The sequence below is a fragment of the Anabrus simplex genome, chromosome 7 (genome assembly GCF_040414725.1).
Source record: "Anabrus simplex isolate iqAnaSimp1 chromosome 7, ASM4041472v1, whole genome shotgun sequence".
Taxonomy (NCBI): domain Eukaryota; kingdom Metazoa; phylum Arthropoda; class Insecta; order Orthoptera; family Tettigoniidae; genus Anabrus; species Anabrus simplex.
In genome coordinates this window covers 114,545,852-114,563,671 of record NC_090271.1, presented here as the reverse complement: position 1 = coordinate 114,563,671, position 17,820 = coordinate 114,545,852, and the positions used below count along the sequence as shown (strand labels likewise).

Below are 17,820 nucleotides of genomic sequence, written 5' to 3'. Positions count from 1 at the left end.
GCTCAATTGAACAATCTTCATCTAGAGTTCAATGCCAAAGATCAAGGTACTTTCAGGTCAACTGCTTGGGGCAAGGATTCTAATCCTGACTTATGTTTTGTTACCTGCAATGACAGAGGTTTCCCGATCAATGCCACAAGAAAAGTGATAGATTCCTTCCCCCACAGCCAGCACAGACCTGTAATAATACAAATTGGTTGCACGGTCCCTGTCATATGATCAACTCCACGCGCTCGATGGAACTTCCAGAAAGCTGACTGGGCGAATTTTTCAAAGGAACTGGATAAGTGCATTCACTGGATCCCTCCATCTCATAAGAACTACCATCAGTTCATTGGTGCAGTAACAACAACAGCTAAAAAGTGTATGCCAAGATGGTATCGAAAAGAATATATCCCAGGATGGAGCGATGAAAGTGAAACACTGTACCAACAATTCCAGCAAAGTAGTGAGTGACCAAGTGATAGCTACAAAACTTTTTGACCAGCTTAGACTTATCTTGAAGGCATAAATGGACAGATACAGATGAAAGTATGCACTTTACCCACTCAAGCAGGGAAGCCTTCTGAGGAGATTGGGAGGAAGTGGATCAGTATGCGAGGGCTGCCTGGCCGAGGCGGTAGAGGCATGCTCAGTTCGCCCGGAAGGACGTGGGTTTGAATCCCCACCAGGAAATCGTAAAATTTAAGAAACAAGATTTCCACTTCCGGAGACGCATATGGCCCTGAGGTTCACTCGGCCTACACCAAAAATGAGTACCAGGTTAATTCCTGGGGGCAAGGGCGGCCGGGCATAGAGCTAACCACTCTACCACATCACGTGCCGAGGTTAACAATGGTGGAAGCCTTTACCTTCCACTCCTCCAAGGGCCTTCATGGCCTGTACGGAGGTGACTTTGCTTTGCTTTTTTTGGATCAGTATGCAGAAAACCTTCAGGAGTGACACCTGACCAAATTGCTTCCCACATCATTACCACATCAAGAGTGCCTCCCGACAAGAAACATACCAAACATATTAGAATGACAGTTTTGTGATCTGAAAAAGACGACATCTCCCTCATCTGAATATGCACGTCCCTTCACAGTTTTAGACACTGACATGGGACTGAAGGACCTCAAACCATTTAAGTCACCTGGTTTTGATGCATCCATCCAGAATTTCAGATTCATTTAGGAGGATATGCTAAGAAATGGTTGGCAGAGTTCTTCACTGACGTCCTGCTGATTGGTCAACTTCCACTGGAGTTCAAGAAGGCAAAGATAATTTCTATTCTGAAACCTGGCAAACCCAGCAACAAGATAGAAAGCTATCGACCCATTGCCCTTCTTAGTTGCTGTTACAAACTTTTTGAACAATTGATATATAACAGAATAAGTAGCGCAATCCTAGAGCATATTCCAGTTGAACAGGCAGGTTTCAGACCAGGGCGTAGCTGCTGTGACCGAGTATTGTCTCTTACATCCTTCACTGAGGCAAGATTCAAATGAAACTGAAAACATCTGTAGCATTTGTTGATCTTAATGCTGCCTTTGACACTGTATGGATGGTTCAACTGGTTAACAACATGTTAAGTGATTGGAAGTTCCAAGTAATCACTGGAAGCACGATAAGCAAGGAGAGGAAGCTAAAAATGGATTGCCCCAAGGATCAGTTCTCTCACCATTATTGTTCAACTTATATCTCTCTGACCTTCCTGACACTTCATCCAGAAAATTCTGCTATGCCGACGACTTGGGTCTAGCTGTTCAAGATCAGGTAATGGACATGACTGAAGAGATTCTGACCAAAGACCTGTCTTTACTGGAAAACTACTTCAAAATCTGGAGACTTCAACCCAGTGCGAGTAAAACAGAAGTGTCTTGCTTCCATTTAGATAATCGTTTGGTGAATATGAAACTGAATGTTAGTTTCAGAGGGAGAATTCTTCATCATAATTAGAACCCAAAATACTTTGGTGTCATCTTGGACCATACATTATCCTTCAAAAAACACCTCCTGAACTTAGCACAAAAGTTGAAGTCTCGAAACAACATCCTCCATAAACTGTGTGGAACTACCTGGGGATCTTCAGCAACCACCTTGCGATCTTCAGCCTTGGGTTTGGTGTATTCAATTGCTGAGTACTGTGCACCAGTTTGGTTGAACAGCCATCATACAAGGCTTGTTGACACCCAGCTTATATCACAATGCGCATCATATCTGACGCAATCACATCTACTCCTGTTCATTGGCTTCCACTGCTAACTGTTATAATGCCACCTGATCTACGCTGATCTAATGCCCTTATGAAGGAATTCCACAAGATCTTGAGAAATCCTAGTCTACCCGTGCATAGTGACTTGCCACTTTTGAATCTTAACAGATTAAAATAACGCCATCCAACTCTGCGTGATGCTGCTGACATGGATGTTAAGGATTTTAAATCTCTTGATGAGTGGAAAGATAGATGGGAAGTAGCAACAGATGTGCGCCTGCATACCTTCTTCTCAGATCCCAGACATCCAAGCGGATCCCACCTACCACGCAAGACCTGAACTGCCCTGAATAGAATCAGAACAGGACATGGCTGGTACAGAGCCGATCTCCATAAGTGGAAAAAGCTACCTAATACAGACTGTGACTGTGGAGCTCCACACCAGACTATTCATCACATCATCAGGGAATGTATGATTCGAGCCTATCATGGTGGTGAAGATGACTTCCTGCTGGTAACTCCAGATGTTGTACGCTGGATTGAAAAACTTGATATTCAGTTGTGAAGTACAAATTACTTTGTTTCTCATCTGTAAATATATATATTACTGATATTGTCTGTATAAGCCATCCGCTAAATAATAATTTACAGTAAAAGACAAAAATGTTAAATCTATACATTTTTAGGACTTCACTGTTAAAGAGGGAACAAGATAAATTTACTTACGAAGTTTTTAGGAAACCAATATCATTACATCTTACAATTAGAAATGATTTCTTACATCCAGGAGCGCAAAAAAGAGAGGCATATTATAGTTAAGTCCATCGCACGTTCAGTTTACCTCTCTCACAGAAAGAATTGAAGGATTTGTATGGGAGGTAGGTAGTTTAAATGGTTTCAGTATTAACACTATTAAGAAAATAATTAGTAAAGTGAGTACGAAACAATGTTCCTAATTGGTTCTGTAAAAAATGCCACATTTGTGACTTTCACTTTTAACAACCCAGGTATTTATCAAATAACAATTCTGTTCAAAAAAAACCCATTATCTTCAAGTTGCTTTTTTCAACAAATAACATGAATCGTCAACAGGTTTTTTTTCAATCATAGTTCGGTCAACTCTAGTAAAGATCAATCTCACACGTATTATGTACCATCTCAACCTAATACAATGTATGATCTTAACACTTTTCTGCTGCTAGGCTCACCATAGATGTTTTCTTGTAAATAACTGTAAGTAATTTGGGGAATTACAGAGAAGGAAAGAGCCTCCGTGGCTCAGACGGCAGCGCGTCGGCCTCTCACCGCTGGATACCGTGGTTCAAATCCCGGTCATTCCATGTGAGATTTGTGCTGGACAATGCGGAGGCGGGACAGGTTTTTCTCCGGGTACTCCGGTTTTCCCTGTCATCTTTCATTCCAGCAACACTCTCCATTCTCATTTCGTAGCATCTATCATTCATTAATATATCACTTTGGGAGTGGCGACTCCATCGTAATAATAGCCTATATATGATTCATTCATTACATCCCTGACCCGGTCAATGACTGGAAAACAGGTTGTAGGTTTTCATTTTCACAGAGAAGGAAGTCCAAGAGAGGCTGAACACCTGGAATGAACATTTGAAAGCACACGGATTAACAATAAATAAATCGAAAACTGTTACTATGTCTGTCAACAGGCAGAAGAAGAAAGGAAAAATAATGCTGGAAGGTACACAGCTGGAAACAGTAGACCAATATAAATATCTTGGGTGCATCATTTCAAGTGATAACAGAATACAGCATGAGATTAACAACCGCATTCAAAAATCAGCTGAGTTTTACCATCAAGTTCGGAACCTCCTCTGGAATGAACAAGTTCCCTTAAGATCAAAGCAGATTCTATTTCAATCATACTTCACCCCCATAATAACATATGGCCTAGAAACCTGCACAACAACCCAACAAGTGGATAGCAAACTACAAGCCGCAGAAATGAAGTTCCTACGAACTATGGTACAGAAGACAAGAAGGGACAGGGTAAGGAATGAAAGAATAATGGAGGAAGCTGGTGTGTACCCATCATTGAAAGAAAAAGTGACAGGGGCACGTTTGAGATGGTTTGGCCATGTCAAACGAATGGACAATTGAAGGACAGCAAAACAATGGCTACACACAGTCGTGGCCGGAAAACGACCGGTAGGAAGACCTAGGAAGAGATGGCTGGACCAAGTGAAAGAGGACATAGGAACAAGAGGAGTCAGCTGGGATGCAGTCCTGAGAGAAGAGTGGTACATGGACAGACAGAAGTGGAGAGGGTTCGTGAACCACACCCGGGCGACTGGAGTGGAAAACTGATGATGATGATGAACTAAGTTATTTCATTTCTTTAGATCATTGAAGTGCCAAATTAATCTTTCGGGGTTTTATTTTCTTAAAAGTAATCGGACTTGTTCATTTTCTCATAACTACCATCTCTTGCTATTGCTGATGGGTTGCATCATCTCGTAACGGTTATCCCCTTGTTTTGGCAAGATGATAAGATAAGATAAGATTGGATTTACATAACCCTTATCAGTCTGTAATTGTCTTTGACGAAGGATTGTTGGATTGACACTTGGGTTGCATATACTTAAGGTCATTGTTTTGAAAGTGATTGTGTTTTTCAATTACCTCATGTTGAATATCTTGGGTTGTGGAGTTTAAGGAATGTGATCTCCGCAACTTTCCTTCGTTCTTATTTGTGACTGTGGTTATTTTGCAACTTTATTTAATTCTTGAATGGATATACCATGTGTGGGCATGATGTGGACTTGCAAATTTTCATGTTTACTTAATTGCATCTTGCCTTTTGAGGTATTTTAATCATCGATGATTTGGATGTTTCCATGTTCCGAAGGCAGATCAAATATAAGCGGGAATTTGAATGTACCGCTGCTGTTAGTAATAATTCTGAGGCAGGGTTTTGCCAGGATGTTGGTGGGGGTATCTGGAAAAGGGGTTTGCACGCACGAACGATGGTGGAGAGCTGGGCTGCTTCAGTATGCTATGAGTGAGCAAGAGGTGCACACGTCTGTTGCGCAACACATCATTATCAAAGAGGGCACCAAACCTTCTGAAATTTTGAGATGACTCCACGCACAGTTCGGGGAAGAAACACTTTCGCAGACTTGAGTGTATGAGTGGGATAAACAATTTGTAGCAAGAAGAGAAGTTGTGAAAAATGAATCTCATGAAAGGAGACTGTGGACAAGCATCACTGCAGACAACATTGTTGCCATTCGTGACATTATTGATGAAGATCGGCGAATAAAAATTTTGCAATTTGTTTTAACCTTAGAAATAAGTTACAGAAGTATTCAAATCACCATCATAGATGAACTCCATTTCAGAAAATTGTCTGCCAGGTGGGTTCCTCGTTTCCTCAACCAGGAACAAAAAACTTTACACCAGAAAGTTTGTCAGAGACTCCTGCATCACTATGAGGAGGAAGGAGAGGATTTCTTGCATCGTATTGTGACTTGTAATTAAACTTGGGTGCATTATTACACCCCAGAGTCAAAGCATGGAGTGGCGGAAAAGAGACAAAGCAGGTCCGGTCAAGGCCAAAACACGCCCATCTGCTGGAAAAGTGCTTGCAACTGTTTTCTGGGACTCCACGGATGTTTTGCTGGTGGATTTTCTTCATGAACAAAGGACAATTAATGCAGCCTATTACTGTCGCCTTTTGGATGAAGCAAGAGCTGGGTATCGCAATAGGCGATGCCGGCACCCGGTCCAAAACGTCGTTCTTCTCCACGACAATGCAAGGCTGCATACTGCCGCTTTAACGCGGGGAAAACTGGAGAAAATTCACTGGACACCTCTGGAACACCCTCCGCACAGTCCAGATTTATTGCCCTGCAACTACCATTTGTTTGGACCACTCAAACAAGATTTAGGAGGACAGCAGTTTGATGATGATGCAAGTGTAGAAGAGTTCGTGCGCAACTGGCTCCCCACACGTCCCTCTTCTTTCTATCAGGACGGCATCAAAAACTTACCAATCTGATGGAGAAAATGTGTATCGAAGGCTGAACGCTATATAGAAAAGTGGTCTCTATATGTGTATTTTTTTGGTTGATGCAATAAATTTTAAAAAATAATTCCTGTTTATATTTGATCCACCCTCGTAATTTCATGTTTAGTGGTGCCTTGTTTCATTTTTTATGGTTATTAATTTAGTTTATTATGCATTTCAATTTTCTGTTAGAAATTTGTCTACTATAATGGGTCCCTTTACAACTAATTCATCTCAGTATACGAGAGCTCTCAAGGTAAGGTATTACATTTTTAATTGTACCCATTTGGTTGTCAAAATGGAGAAAAGGTATGAAAGTTCATTATGAACTGTGACTTTAGGTTGTTTGAAGATTATTTTCAAAGATATAATTTTTTTTTTAACTTTCAAGTTTTCTTTTATGTAATGAGAATTCATATTTTAACTGAGAATATCTTTTAAATATTTTTGTAATGGTACCAATTTCTTGAAGGTATTATAATGAACTATGGAGAATTATTCCCAAAAGGATCCTCATAATTTTAGAAGTATTCTGAAGGTTGTTACCAAAGATGAATTTTTTGCTAATTCTTTCAATTTAATTTGTGTTTATGAAGTTTATTTCTATTCACTTATTTATTTATTTATTTATTTATTTATTTATTTTATTAAGATTAATTTCAACATATATAAATTCATTTTATTACACTAATTTCAATCTTATTTTGTTTACCCACCGGATTTAAATTCTTACGGTAAATGTATAACTAAAGCGTAATTGCGCTACCAATTTCAAACTTCACAGCAGCACCTTAGTTCATAAGAATTACCCTCAGCAACCCTTATCGTTCTACGTTGCGATTTTATTTGACGTAAATAAATATCACACGAGAACACGTTCACTTCCTTACATAAATGACTTTATTTACACTGTACGTCACAACACACAATTATACACAGTCACAAATGACACTATATTGTTAACCGTAAAAGTTTGTTTTGATGGCTAGCTGAACAGACGACTCGGCCCAGGGGTGACCGGTCACTATATGAATTGTTACAGAGGAGGGGGAAGTCAGATAAGTATAATGGAACACTAATTATTTTTAAAAAAAGTTTATTCATAAAAAAATAAAGTCAGATTTCAACATCACCTCAGCACAGCAGTTATAATGAGTACTTCTCCTTGGGGTGGAATTGGCCCTGATACATTGCGGGTCACAATGTCTGCTTATGGTTCCACCATCTTCCGAGCCGATCTTGAATATCTGGAAGGTCTCGAATATCTCGGAGATCCGGATGGTCTAGGAGCATTCGTAGTCATGGTTGTAACGTGGCACTGGGCATGAAATAGATCCAAAGTAACTGGTCTGCACAAATGAGATAATAGTTAGTAGTGGTCTGCACTCAATTGATTTCACAGTGGGATTTCACTAATGAACACAGTTATTGCTGATGGCTTGAATTGAGCTCAAAATAAATCTGTGTTGTATCAGCCATGGAAAATAAATAAGTCACTTTATCAAAGTTAAATATGAGAACTTTGACTGAATAGTGACGTAGAAAATGAAATATTCCACTTCCAAACTTTACACAGTTCAAGTTCGAATTAATTCTAGAAATAAATGAAACCAAAGAATTTGTTCTGGGATGAATTTAGTCCCGTTCACGATTAAATAAAGAAAACACTGTCCTTTCAAGAACCGTCCTGGGTTCAACACAAGAAATGTTAACTGTACCAGTTTATTTAACCACACTTCTAAGGCTATGTTCTATAGTGAACACGGTCACTTGGAAAATAAATCTTAAGTTCAATAGCACTGTTAAATTCAACTACTTGTGTCAGTAGCTTGTAACATAAACGTATAGTTTGATGAAATGTTCTAACACCTTGGTAGAGTAACACTGTCACGAAATTCAATCACCTGTACAGTTTGAAATACTGAACTACGTCTTGCTATTAGCACAGGTTTATCACTTGTTAGGGTTAAATACAAAATTATGTACAGTTTTGAAGTTCCACTAATGACAAGGTTTTATCACTTTTAGCATTCAATGTTAAATCACTTTGTGAAGTTTAAACACTGTCATTCAAATCCTATCATCTCTTGTAATTTAAACATCAAATTACGCTTAAGTACTTGGTAGCGTAGTATTGTACTAGTTCGAATCACACTGTTCCTGTAAATAGTTACCACACCTTAACTGTTCACATCTCAACTCATAGACAACTTCTATTACCATACACAAACGATGCTGTAATACTTCCAAGTCTTGTAGATGCGTTGTAGAATCAGAGTTCAATAGTACGCGAACTTAAACTTCCATCGGAGAGTCGAACTGGCGACCAACATCATGGCAGCAGAATGACCAACAGCCGACCGACTGGCCTCGACTGTGGCACAAGATAGACTGGCTTGACAAGCGAAATGCCTGCCTATTTATTCAGTATCCCCTGGGAATTATAATTGCTAATATCTTCAATAGTTTTTAACTGATCTCCATGAAACTTGGGAATTATGACTATAAAAAATTAGGCTACACAGTGATGTGGCTCATTTCTTCATATCATTAATCCATCTGGAAGAAATTAACGATGGAAAAGAATGGAACATTCTGTCTGACGTAATACAACCTTGGCCAAGTTACCCAGTTGTGACATGTCACTTCCCCGCTGCTCACAGCTGACATGTTCGCAGGGGAAGCGTGTTCGGCAGGTAGCATAACTCCACATACATTGGGGACTTTGATTGAGAACCGTGTTATGGGTATAATATACAACACTCAATAGTAGAGTACCCTGAAGTCGATTCTGACCAGTACAGATATCAACAACACTGACTCGCGCACTCTCTTGAATTCTCCGCCTCACTCACTCGAGTCCGATACTCTGACTCCACCTCAGAGCCCAACAGTCACTCCCAGTCCATTACTTGCCTGAGTACCAAGAACTAAGAACTGCGAACTTAGAACTAACAACTGCCTTCACTGACTGACAGGTCGATATTTATACCCTTCGATCAACCATCTAGAATGATCGACTTCTGGAAGAGTTCTTACAACACTCTAATGGAAAACACTCGAAACATCGATCGACCAGCTAGTCGAATGGGTACTCGAACGTTCCTCCGCTATTTACAAAAACCCATGGAAATATCTACAACATTCGTAATGTCTCTACATGTATCTGGATAATAAAACCTTACAGTAAGTTTCCAGAACCCTTCATATATACCAAATTATACGAACATTATGGAATTCTCTACCGCTTTTGTCTATCTAGATTTTGAGGTTAAACAATACGTATTTGAGGTTATACAATTTTATACTACATATTTACAGAGAAACCATATACTAGTCATGTTTAACACTTAATAAAAGATAATTTAGTATTAAATAGATTATAATTAAAACATAATCAACATAATAATTGAAGGTTTTACGTCAGTTATGATGTTGTAACTACGACACCCTTACCCCAGATGCACGTGACTTCTCGTCAGACGACTATAGTATATCATGTCTACTAATCTACTATAATTAGCCCTGGAGAACAAACCTTCTTCAATTATCTTATTTGGCAACATTTTTATTATATATGAATTATTACTAACAATCAATGCATGGCACTGGCTAAAGGCACAGAACCAGGTGAGTTGGTCGTGTGGTTAGGAGCGCACAGCTGTGAGCTCGCATCCGGGAGATAGTGGGTTTGAACCCCACCATCGGAAGCCCTGAAGATGGTTTTCCGTGGTTTCCCATTTTTACTCCAGGCAAATACTGGGGCTGTACCATAATTAAGACCACAGCCGCTTCCTTCCCAATCCTAGGCCTTTCCCATCTCATCGTCACCATAAGACCTATCTGTGTTGGTGTGACATAAAACAAATTGTAAAAAAAAAAAAAAAAAAAAAGGCAAGATACAATAGTTTTGACAGCAATGAGAACATTTATTTCAAACACTTAGTGTAAGGTTTCCCAAACCTTTTAGGAGGAGGAGGAGGAGGAGGAGGAGGAGGTGGTGGTGGTGGTGGTGGTGGTGGTTTCCCACTTTCACACCAGGCAAATTCTGAGGCTGTACCTTTATTAAGGCAACGGTCGCTTCCTTCCTGCTCCTAGCCCTTTCCTATCCTGTGCTCTATGTTTCCTTTTTCTATTGGTCCCTTTCCTCTTGCCCTGCTCCACCTCTGTAACACTTCCCTGATCTCCATTTTCCCTCTGCTGATCTACCTGCAGTGACTCATACTGATTCCTCACCGATATCTCTCCTGGTCCTACATCCTGAGTAAAACCCTTTACCCTTGTTGTCCTTGACCTTAAGACATTAGCCCACCTGTCTTCCACATCTTCCCTTCCATCCCTTCGCTCCCCCCCCCCCCCCCCTTCCTGCCCTATCCTGTACATTGATTGAGAGACCTATCTTCATTCCTGTCAACCATTACAAGCCTAATTATCTCCCTCAAGCTCGCTCTCTCTTCCCTCATCCTTCTTAGGGAAGTTCCCTCTCACATCCACAATCCTTACACCTATATCTCTCAGCCATTTTTTTATCTCTTCAAAGAAATGTGAAATAATATGGAAATATCAACAGAAGTAAAACTGCATATTCTATTAATAGTAGTAGGTATATATGTCAGATGAAGGAAATAATTTTTATTTATTTTTTGCTAGTTGCTTTATGTCGCACCAACACAGATAGGTCTTATGGCGACGATATGAAGGAAATAATGTATAATACACAAAGATTTCACAACAATAATACAATCAGGAAACAAACTGTTAGAATAACTACACTACAATTATATTAGTTAAACGTATCCTGATTATAAAATACTAGGAATAAGAGGCTGACTATAGAAATGTTCACATACACTAAATACGTAAGTTATGGCCAAATTATTATTATACTCCACAAGGCTTTACTTCTAAATTGACGTTTCGCAAAACAAATGAGCATCTCCTTACCTGTGTTGCCAGCACGCTACTGCTGCGAGAACAACTGATGCAATACAACCGCAGTAAACAGCCCTCGTAAAATGTAATACCATACTCAGAAAAGCTAATGAATCGGGATCGAAAACAAATTCACAAAAACTACACTTGCTAACAACATCCGACACTAAAAAGAGAATACATTATTAAGAATAAAAGAGAATGAGGGTGTAACACATCACTCACCGCTTATGGCTGGCACAGGAAGAAGGTTATGCCCTACAAAGAGAACACTCCACTGATTTCAGAGTCAGATTCTTGCCACTTGTCTTTCCTGAGCTACACTGAGACAAACTAAACACACACAAAGTAAGTACACTAACCAATGCACCGACGTAAATTAAACTACAGTTATTTTATACACTGAACTGTTAACCTGTATTGTACTAACTTATGCTATGCTAAACTGTAAACTACGCTATACTTTACTATACTGGAGGATAAAGACTAATATTAAAAATACTAATTACTGAAGAAAAATGCAAAACGTGAACCGCACCGAATACCACACACGCGGAGCAAGATCGGTTAACCATGTGGTGAATATAAATAATAGAGTTGGCAACTAGGTTTCGAGATCGCACTCTGCCGATATAAGTCGATATGAATGGCAGCTTGGGATTGGTTGGATGTCTGTGTTTCAGGGCATAACCACCAGACAGAGCCAAAATCAGATAAAATGTCAATTTAAAAGTAAAACAGTGCGGAGTATAGTTGCAAACAGAAAAGGCAAGCAGGATAATGTCTAATATGAATAGTTATGCTATAATTCTAAAATGTAGTGAAGCCTATCCTAATTTCAACATTAGAATTTTAGTAAGAGCCAAATTTCTAGAGATATGTTCCCCCTACCACCTACACAAATTTAATTTTGAATGTAACTCTATTAATGGAAAGATATCCCTCCTTGTTTACGGTGAGCAAAGTAGTCTTTCAAGTAATCACATCCCATTTTCTGCATCAACTCAACCTTCCTTCAGTGTTGAGAAGTGCGAGAACCGAAGTCTATTCCTCAACCATTCATTACCTCAGATATCAATCAATCAATCAATCAATCAATCAATCAATCAATCAATCAATCAATCAATCAATCAATCAATCAATCAATCAATCAATCAGTACTGATCTACAAATATGCACAGATACACACAGATTATTATAATTACTATTTTATGCTACTATACTCTAATAGAAATGTAAACTGCCATTAGTTAAATACTGAAATACTGAAAGAGGTTTCTGTACACGAGAATAACACATGAATATATCAGGCAAGATACTGTAATCAAATAACTACTGGTACTGATTCACTACAATTCTCAACTGCACTTGGCTTTTACTAATTGTAACAGGTTAAGTGATACAATACAGCTGGAATTAAAACTACCTGATAGGCCCTACTTATTCGGTTTATTTGTTTAGTACCTATGCACTAACAGAAGAGAGATTTTTACCCTACTAGACAAATATTATACAATGAAAGTATGATAAGCACATGTGGTACTGTATTCTAATAGTTTAACTAAAACAATAGGACTAGAGTTAAAACTAAATAAATTGTACATGGTACTAATTCTAAACTGCGTTTAGATTTTCCTAATTTCAATCTGGATAATTGACACAACAGAAATATAGTTAAAATTAAAGCCTTTTGTTTTATTCCTACAAGATAACCGTTCTTAAATACAGAAAGATCAAGGGTGAAAAGTATAAATTTTGGACACTTGAACTACCTATTCAGAACTACAAATGATCGGAATACAGAAATCAGCAGATTTTTATTTATATTGTCACAACTGTAACCAACAATACTGTATATTCTGTTGAAATCCTTTCTTTAACCTGCGAGTGGACGCTAGCTGAAATGTAACTTGAGTAGTCACGCGTGAGACTTTCTCTGACATTAAAATAATTATGACATTTTTCACAGAAATGATAAGCTGTTTATTAAAGACACAAATTACTACTTAATATATGCAATGTACATAAAAATAACTTCCGTCCTGAACTTGTAAAAAATAAAATCTCACATATGCATTATATATAGTAATATTTACGTACAAAGCAAGGTTACTGAACACAACATTTTCAAAAACAAGAAGTGCTCATAATACAAATACTAACGCGTACAACAGGAGTAAGTTTCCCACTCCACTTCAACATAACACCAACGTCATTAGTAGCGTGACGAGAGAAACTCTCACACAGAGCCGCACACGGACACATAGGAAACCTTTAGTAAATTTTATTGAAAATCTACAAATTTTATGGAAAATCTACATAAAGTTGACATTGACGTACTATTTAAAAATGAATAGGTGCGTATTATTTCATTCGCATGTGAGCAAAGTGCAGAACTGTTAAATATTGTAAATGAATAACTTTCAAGGCGTCATGTAACGAGTTAATTAATGTCATTCATTATTTAAAGCACATTAGAAGGATTTTCATAGAAATAATAATTCTTGAGAACATAATAAATTTTTGTTAAGTCTAAAACGGACATGATGAAGTGAATTGAAGTTACGTTAACTGAGATATTTTCAAGGGTGTAATTCAGATGAGTTAGGTCACAAAGTTGATGCAACATCAATGGAACTTATCTATGAATAAGATAAATAATAATGTAATATTTTCTAATAATATTTGTAGACTATGACGACACCATTATCAGTTAATTTTTCTTTATGAAATTAAAGTCAACAAATATTTCTTGAGCTAATAGAAATGTTATTGCGATAACTCATTGTTGCTAAATTTTTAATTTGTTAATAATTCGACAAATGTCAGGATGAGGTTCACCCTCAATATTTATTTTTTAAGACAGATGTGGGCTAATTTTAACTTTATATGTATTTCAGTTAAATTCATGCTTCGTTATGGAAGGAGAAAGAAGTTATTATTGTATCAGACAACCTTAGGAGAAGAATCCAAACAAATACTGTATCAGCAAGATTATATTGTTAAAAATTTTGTTATTTTATGTTCAGTGAAATGCTATTTATAATAAATGTCAAACCTACAGTTTTAATTATTTGTTTTTCCATTGTCGTCAGTCCTTGAACTTAACCTGCCCTTAAAAATAAGCAAAGCCAGTCAGCGAATGGTCCACATCTGGGACTCTCGCTCACCGGCTGAGCCTGCCTCTATTCTTGGGGTTAATGGTCTTCCTGATCTCTGCGTTGACAACACTACCCATTGTTAGCAGCTTACAATGGTAATTCTTTTATTGTTCGAGTATCCAGTGTCACATGAATTCCACACAAGCCCTCCTTTGCATGTATACCACAGATTGCTCCTTCTAAAGAGGTCATAGCATCACTTACAAGCTACCTAAAGACTAAAATGTATTTTGTCCCCCACATTGGTATTGCTGATGCTTTTGGATCACTTACCTTTTACCTTTATGCCCTTAGTGGTCAGGTGAACTTCATGTGTATTAATTTGTTTCCTATGATATGTTACACCCTAAATGTCTGCCAATAGACTTTTGGTCAGACCTCAGTCAATAGTCCTAATTCTTGAGTGACCTCTTATCATTATACTTAAATTGCTCTGTGTTTCTGATGTGATAAAATAACAAAAGAGTAGTTAGTCCTTAGTGCAGACCCCAATGACTCTCTTAAGTCCAATCAAAATATTATATATTATAGTAGTTTACCTTCATCTATATTATGAAAGAATGATAGGTTTCAATAGTTATAACAATATGAAAAATACACAAAATGTACTCACTCATCTGAAACAGAGAATCATGGAATGTGCTGGAGTCATCACTATAAGTGCTGTTCACCCAAGCTGCAACTAAAAATAATATGACAAATTAGTAATCTTCTAAAAACTTTGAGTCATAGTACAGTAAAATGATATAGCCTATATTTTTGGATATAGAATGGAGATCAACATCAAGAATGTTGATGGCAAACTTAACTGAATATGATACATATTGTCAGTGAACTTGCAATACTGCGTATCTGACATTCAGTAGATTTTACAAGAGAGGGGAAAAATATTATCCTTCATTGTACTTTTTAGGCTCATGTAGTTCTGGAAGTAATTCCATACATCTTGATATTTCTCCATTTTTTTTATCATATACGTGGTATTAATAAACACCAATCGGCATTACTCATACAAATGCAGTTTTGTATTCTTTAATCATGGCAGTTTTCATGTAACTTAAATTAATAAAAAAATCTGAGTATCTTGGCCTATTTTACAATAAACTCCTAGAAAAGTAGGCAGAAGTGGGATAATGATGCTTGAACAAGGATGATAACACATGTTTATTATGTTCTAAAGAAATGGGATGGGCACACCTTAATAAAGGATTGTTGAGAGACAAGGAAAATAAGGGAGACATTTATGGATGAGGAAGATAGGAGGAAAATTGACAGTGAAACTCAACTGTATACCGTTGTAAAGTTATTGAACACAGAGTGGATGCACCTGGGAAGAATTGCTAAATAATTCAACATTGTTAAGGGAACGTGGAGAAATAAGAAGTGATGCACGCTAAAAATAAATCTTTACTATGTTCTGAAGAAATGGGATGGGTACACCTTATATGGTAAAAGATTGTCCAGAGATAAAACAAATACGAGAGAAATTTTTAGATGAGGAGGATGTAAGAAAAAATTGATAACGAAAATCAGCTGTATACAATTGTAAAGTTATTGAACAGAAAATGGATGCACCCAGGCAGAATCGCAAAATTATTTAACATTATTAGGGGAATGTGGAGTAGGAAACTGAGGGAAGAAAATGATGTGATACATGTCAGCCAGGAACTGAATTTTGCCTAAGGTAATCTTAGACAATATAACTACGTTGAAGTCTAGAGCCATGAGGTACGCAGATTTAAGGTATAGTATGGACCTACTTTGTTGCAGTAGTTCTATTAGTCTGTACTATGTGCCCTATTTTTTCCTTATTGCCAATAGTCTGAAAAGACAATATTGAAATTCATTGAGGTTTTGTTTGCATTTTATATTAATATTCATTTATGTTTCAGATTTTCTTTTAAGTTCCATCTATCAACACAATTCTAACATTAATTTCAGGTTATTCTTTCTCTGTTCAATTTCTAATCATCTGTTTTGCATTTTATATTAATATTCATTGAAAGTTCCATTCATTAACACAATTTCAACATTCACTTCAGGTTATTCTTTCTAATTTTTGTATACCGGTACTCAAAACATGTTCTTACTTCCTTCAGGCTAGCAACCCATCGGAAGGACATTTGATTGCTTTCAAGTCTTGCAAAAAGAAAAATGCAAGACCATAACGGGACACATGGCCCAATACTTGGAAGGAAGATGATGATGATGATGATGATGATGATGCATGTATCACAAATTATGAAACAATTACAATAAACAACACCCTCTCCCTAATCTATGGTTCTTGAGATTATGGGAGACAGATATCTTTGACTGAGTAACCTTGTGATGTGATGACTGTGAGAATCCCTAATTCTGACAAGCTTAGAGCACCTTAATGTATAAATTCAGCCCTGGATGGGGCATTTCCTTCTTTTGTGTTCCTAGTCTTTTAACCTGTATTGATCTTCATTATTTTACCTCTTCCCTTTTCTTGTGTTTATTTAGCGTTCTTCTTATCTCACAGTTCCCACATCAAGACTGAAGGTGGTCAATATGACCCCCTCAGTGAGTGTTGATGATCCCCACCTAGGGTGACCAGATATCCAGAGACAAAAAGCAGGACCTGATCGTAAGTATGATCTAGCAGCGAACTTGATCGCCAATTTTTCTCGTTCCTGTTAAACGATACCAAGCGTAAAAACAATACAACGAATCGTACATTATTACTCACTACAGCATGATAAAACATTTTTTAATGTGATTTTTAGATGCTATAAAAAGGAAGTAATATGTTCCAATAACAAAAATTACCAAATTTTATTAACCTACTAACCTATTATGCTATTACATTTGTTTACATTACAACACACAGTGTTCAGTGTTACATTAACACGTTGCAGTGTGAAGTCACTGTGACAGGCTCTCGTACTTTTCACTTGAATGAATTGTCTTCAACAACTTTAAGTTTCCACGCAGTATGTCATAAAACTCTACGCAGTTATAATCCAAGTTGCACCCCGTGATTACCATATGTTTTAAATTTTCAGGCTTTAGCCTGGATTTTTCATCTGTCCACAGATTGTTCATTAATGAAAATACCCGTTCTGTAGGAGCATTTGTTGCAGGCAAGCATAACACAAATTCTACAATATCACCTATATTCCTGAAGCCAATATTCCTATCTTCAAAATTAGTGAATATTTCCACCCACCTCAATTGATTTGGTATACGAGACGAATTCCATTCCTTTAATTTAGTAACTGTGACATATTCCCTGACATTAACAATCTCATCAAAAAACATTGTATCACATATATCTTTCCCAGTGTACTTAAGTATAAAATCTAATGACCTATGTACATCACTCCATTCGAACACAGAATTAAGATCTGCCCAAATTAACACACTGAGTTCAGAAAAATGAAAAGTCCACTGGTCTAAGTATTCCAAGCAAGTGGAGTAAAATATTTCAACATTTTTCTTGAAATGTAAAACATTAACTAAGC

General features: G+C 37.4%; 1 protein-coding gene across 1 annotated transcript in view; it reads right to left on the bottom strand.

Moving 5' to 3' along the window:
* Positions 1 to 17,820, bottom strand: part of LOC136877321 (stimulator of interferon genes protein homolog) — a 95,599-nt gene that overhangs the window by 64,051 nt on the left and 13,728 nt on the right. The window contains exon 4 of the mRNA XM_067151264.2: positions 14,943 to 15,011. Within this exon, the coding sequence (XP_067007365.2) occupies positions 14,943 to 15,011 (69 nt within the window). The remainder of the gene's footprint in view (positions 1 to 14,942; positions 15,012 to 17,820) is intronic.